This window comes from Chanos chanos, chromosome 9 (genome assembly GCF_902362185.1).
Source record: "Chanos chanos chromosome 9, fChaCha1.1, whole genome shotgun sequence".
Taxonomy (NCBI): domain Eukaryota; kingdom Metazoa; phylum Chordata; class Actinopteri; order Gonorynchiformes; family Chanidae; genus Chanos; species Chanos chanos.
In genome coordinates, this window is record NC_044503.1 from 11,340,069 (window position 1) to 11,345,956 (window position 5,888).

The 5,888-nt window shown below is 37.9% G+C and overlaps 1 protein-coding gene across 1 annotated transcript in view; it reads left to right on the plus strand.

Annotated features, from left to right (window-relative positions):
• The first annotated feature begins 2,088 nt into the window (after window positions 1-2,088).
• Window positions 2,089-5,888, plus strand: part of LOC115820447 (synaptophysin-like) — a 9,202-nt gene continuing 5,402 nt past the window's right edge. The window contains exons 1-2 of the mRNA XM_030784036.1: window positions 2,089-2,251; window positions 3,843-3,908. Of these exons, the coding sequence (XP_030639896.1) occupies window positions 2,234-2,251; window positions 3,843-3,908 (84 nt within the window). The 5' untranslated portion in view covers window positions 2,089-2,233. The remainder of the gene's footprint in view (window positions 2,252-3,842; window positions 3,909-5,888) is intronic.

Here is a 5,888-nt window from a genome sequence, read left to right on the forward strand (position 1 = left end):
AGGGATCTTGTCAAGTCATCTGTGAGTGAGACAGAGTCCAAGAAGAGATTAAAAAAAAAAAAAGATCGATGGAAGAATGAAGAACCGAGGATTTAAAACTAACCATTTCCCCTTTACTCCACATAAAAAAAAAAAAACCTTGATATTACTATCAAACAATTAAATGTAGACCAGTTGTGTTACATTCCATCAATGTGAAAGATTGCAAAGCTTTTAATTTGTCTCTAAAGATGTGCTTGCCACTTTTGTGTTGTATCAGATTTCTGTATAAGGAATCCATTTGGCATGCATTGACTTCAGTCCAGACGCACTGTTACAGACTCTGGCAGTAACATCATCCTAACAATGGGGGAGGGTTGTCCTTTTAAGGTCACAACCTCACTGTGACCAGACATATATGGCAGCATCACGAATGAAAAATATGATGTGGGATTTGAAATGTTGACTTGATCGATGCTTTGGTAACAATGAACTCAGGACTAGCATACTTAAATGAAACAAACAGGTATAGAAATTTAATCCTGTAAAACTAAACATAATTGGTCATTTGTTGTTTGGATTTGCTGTGCATTTATGTACGCTCATCTCAAATAATGAATTTCCCAAACCTCTCTGTAATATGAACATGTTAAGTATCATTTGAATATCATGTTGTATTCTGTTCTGCACATTTACAGCAGAATGTTGTCTTGTTTTGTTTTTTTGGACATATTTATATATCTTTTCTTGTTTTCTAAAGGGCCATATTCCATATGTTTACTTTGTGTTGTGGTAGTATGCTATTTTGCAAATGGCATTGTTTTATACAGCACAAAAAAGAGTGTCACAATCACTAAACCTATTCTTGTTTTGCTTTTATAAAATCAAACTTCATAAATAATAGACGATATGATGAGAGTTTCATAGATCATGACAATGAACCGAAATGATGACTTGCTGTGTTAGCGTTTCCTGTGAGTGAATGTAATATTAAATTAGAAAACACTTGATATATTACAGAAAAGGCAACTGTTGTAAGAGTTTATTCCCTCCCTCCATTTTATGAACACCGACAAAGAATGTAGCTTTGAATATCCTGCTGAGTCTTGCAATAGTTTTATTTTAATCAGTGCTGATTTAGTAATTACTCAGGTATAAATGTATAATGCATATGTAATAAATTTTTCTTTTTTTCTGATATTTTCCTCTATGCTTTGTCCTTTCTTTTTTATCTGAATGCGCAATCGATCTTTTGATCCAATGATTCCTAAGTGGTTACTGTAGCACATCTTTTAGTTGTTGCGAACAAATGCAAGCGCTTCTCTGTTCTTCTCATTACGGAATCATTTTGCGGTGTTTTGTAGCCTACATTTAATTCAGATCATTTTTAGCATGTTAAATTTCCCCTTGTTATCCATAACAGTTTAACACAGACTGTGTGATGTTTTCTCGAGCGGAAGTAGCACATGAAGTAACCACACATTAATAATTAATCGTGACATCAATGAAATAGTACGATGCCATTATTTTAACATTTCAGCCTTTCGAACGTAATCATGAATGAATTTGTGTCTATGTTCGGCCATATCAGTAATACTGTACAACCAACTCTAACTCAAAATAGGCAGATGTAATCTCTCAGCAGCGCCTCTATAGTGTCCCATCATCAAATTGAGGTGCAGAGGGAAAAAACGCTACTGGTAAATAACAGTCTGCCCCTTGTTGCCAGTTCACCGGCATTACGCATCCAGGGATTTGTTTTGCTAAAAAAAACTTCACTACTTGCTCAAGCTGTAAAAGCTGAAGGTTATGTATACAATTCCCAGCTGATTAAATAGGCAAATACAAGAAGCTATCGTTGAGAAGAGGTTGTTAGGGTTCATCCATCTATGCAAACAGTCGTCAGACAAAGCTGGCAATAGACTGCTAGTAAATGACCTTTCACCAACTAGTGGCTTACACTAAATAGTCTTGCAAATGTTAAATCGTTGCTCAGCCAGTTGTCTGTAAAACTCCCTGGTAATAGCATCAGGTTCCCGTGTAAATCATTCTGCTTGTTCACAACACTTCATTTTAGTTTCCGTCATGGTCGATAAGACACTGACTTTTCGGGGACCTCTTGTACCGCCTACCTCTCTCTAGGTAACAACGCTGTTTCCACTTCCATCCTTTTGGACCTACGTGGGCTGTTCCGGATGTAACGCCTACCTCCCTCCACTCCTCTGATCCTCTTATCCACTAGAAGGCGGCTAAGATGGATATGATCAACCAGGTAGGGCTCTCGTGCAGCAATTCAGATATTTATTCATAAAATAAGGGACAATGTTTCGCGGTACTGTATTGGGCATCCCATGCCAAGAAAGTGTATTTCTTAAGAATTATGAAACAATGTAATGAGTATTTAACATGAAATATACGACATTTAACGTCGGCTTTGATCCTGCAGACGTTGCAGGACCATGTTTTATTTAATGCATAAATGAATGAAAAGAAACAGAAATACCTCTCAAAACTATGTTCTGGCTGAGCAGAGGGGTTCTTTTTAAGTGACGGAGTTTGTATTATGCAGTTATTTGCTTTACAAAAGTACTAATACAATTTGTACCACCAATTTGGACCAGCGAGTTTGCACTGAGATTTTTCGTGAATGAGTTACGAAAAAATAAACCAGCCTGTCATCGTAGAATATACAGAGAAGCTTTGATATCCTTCTCTCTAGTAAACGGTTTAGGGTACATGCTGTTTCAATTAACACGGCAAAGTAGACTATATATTATTCCGCTCGGTGATAATACTTTTTCTGCAAGGGGAATCACTGTTTTTCTCGTTGCAACACATTTTATACCCTTTTAGCTTGTTTTCGTTTGTTCATCTGTCGACAAGGCTAGTGGATATTACTCTGTTTTATTGTTATTTTCATAGGTTGTCATAGGTTCATTTTGTCAGAATCTAACATTTAACGTTGCGTTATGAACAAGATGTGATGTGCATTTTTTAGTTTACTTATTTGTATGAGTTCAGGGTCTGATCTTGCGAAAGAATTCTTGCACATCATCAATTGCCCCTTGAGAATGCAGCTTTAGGTAAGGCTATATATAACTGTACAATAAGTGCCGCATTCGGCCTCGCATGGCCGCTGGGTACAGCCTGTGTAACCAGCAACTAGAAAGTCACAGGTATAGCAGGTCTACGTGTCTGTTTGCTAACCCACTGAACATTCACATAAGAAACATTCGCATAAGCTGCTTTATCTAATGCTGGCAAAGTCTTTAACTCACTGGTGCGCTCTATTGGTTGCTTCATAGACGGTGTCGTGGCTTTGTCACACCGCTAGAGCGGTGCAGATAAAAAGCCAGAGCAAAATTACTACAAGATACCGTACAGTATCAGCAGACAACGGTCCCTGCAGGAAAACAGTTCGGCAAAATAAGTCCTACATTACTTGAAGGTGCAATGGACAGAATCGGTCCTTTGTTTTGATAAAGTGAGGGAAGGAAATATTATCACTCTCGTATACCTTTGTAGGAGAATAATGCAACACACAGTCCATGAGGTCCACTTGTTTTGTTCATCATTTGAGGGGACTAATGGAGGAATTTAACATGATAGAGCCAGCATGCAAATCTTCACTCACAACGCATATCAATAGTTTTCTTCAAAAGAATAACTGGTCGTAAAACTACACGACAATCCATAAAATGTGTACACAAGATCCATAAAATGCCATTATAATTCACAAAACACCACTCTTTTGTTATTTCACGGGTTATCTGGATGTTTGATTGCTTTATTTTAAAGTGATTTCAGTACAGTTTGGTGAAACTTGTTTCTGATAAGAGGATCGTCAATATCTGTTTTCACAGTTGGTCGCCACCGGGCAATTCACCATTTGCAAACAGCCTTTGGGATTCATAAAGATTCTACAATGGGTAAGATGCTTTGATATTCAAACTAGTGTCTGAAGAATGTGAGTCTCGGTCATGTATGGGGCCAATGTGCGTGATATTGAACACTGTTTGAGAAGTTACCAGTCATGTTCCCAAAGTTAGAGTGAAATGCAAGTTCAGAGTGACGGTATGTAGGATAGCGGTTAAAATTAAGATTTAAAGTTGTTAACATTACAAACGGTATTTGTACTGAACATATTTCACAAGGAACATACGGTTTGAACTGAGGAATATTAAGAAGCGTCTTTGCAGTGTTAAAGACAGGACTTCTGTGAAATCTGTTCATCACTTGATACGTTTTGTCTGGGAAACCAGCAATACAACTCTTTTGGACAGATAACGTAGGCAAGACATACTTGAAAAACAGGAACTGAAGCAGTCTAAATACAATAAAAGTCACGGAAGGAAAAAGCAGATTTTTAAAAATATCAGTAAACTATATGAAAGTAGTGATAATGATATTGTTTAAAAGCAAAGCAAAGACCATGGACTGTAAAATAAATAAATTAATTTAAAAAAAAAACAAAAAAAAACAAGCTTGTAATACTTCTAAAAGTAATACAGGAGATTAACAGAACAAGGGATCAGATTTCACTGTGACTTTTAATGTCTCTGGCAGTCACTCAGTGATTGGTCGTACATCACATTCCGCGCTTGGTGGATTGGCTGTAAATCAGCCTGTGTGTTCCGTGTTGTTTGGACAGCTTTTCTGATAAATCAGCACAGGCCTGTATTTGTCTCACCGCTGGGCACAGAAACTGAAGTCACCCTCTCAACACAAATCAATACAATCAATTGACACTTCTGCACACACATGCGCATGTGCACACACACACACACACAGAAAGGGGAGGGGGTTGCCATAATTTTACAGAGAATGAAAACATTTGAATGTATCAGCGCAGAACTTTCTTCACTGCATGGTAGATATTGAATTATTCTGAAGGAGAAACTATTGGACTATTGGTGAAATATACCTCTATACCTCTTTACCCTGTGAAAAATGTGAGTATTTTGCAGAGGCTGATAGTTATACTTAGATAATACACTGTAAAGAGTACATACTTCATCTGACATGACATCATGTTCTGTACCAATACATAACATCCATACTATCTTTGTCTGACCCTCCATACCATCAGCACCCAGATACAGCATACCAAATGCTCAGCGTTATAGCTTATTATATGATTTATCAGTTAGTCATTGTAGGATATTGTATTAAAAGCGGACAAATAAGCTGACAGTATCAATGTCTTCTCTCATACCCTCTCATTCTCTGCGACACTTTCTTTCACATTTGTGTTGTGGTATTGACACAATGACATGTTACCGATTCCATGACTAGTTCTGTCCTACATGTGGCTCATGGAACTGAAGGTCAAATGAATGTCTGCAGTGTTTTAGGTTTGCATTATTAATCTGTGCAGGCCTGAGGCATAGTCCTCGCTGTCATACTGAGCCAATGGACCACAGTGAGCAGTGGAGTCAATACACTGTTATAGTGGGGCTTATTGCCACTATACTGTTGGGTGCTCCCTTGGACAGCATACTGTACTGCATATGTTTTTCCTATTTGCAGTGTGTGTGTGTGTGTGTGTGTGTGTTTGTGTGTGTGTGTGCGTGCGAGTGAGTACGTGTGTTTGCGCATGTGTGTGTGCGTGTGTGTGTGTGTATGTGTGTGTGTGTTTGTGTGTGTGTGCTCTCTTTAAGGTTTTTCAACTGCTTACACAGCTACATTTTGATGAATGACCAGAGATATACCCACACCTTCCTAAAGCATAACAGCACAGAGAAACAAGCTATTTGTATATGAATAAACATGCAAGTGTGGTATTGTGTTCAAATGAGCAAAGGCCAAATTCTGCTATATAAAGCAGTAGTTAAATAATGTTCTGTAGTTGCTTGCCAAAATGGCAGAATCTCAGTTACTGCAGCCCACCATTCTAGTGTTACAGTGGT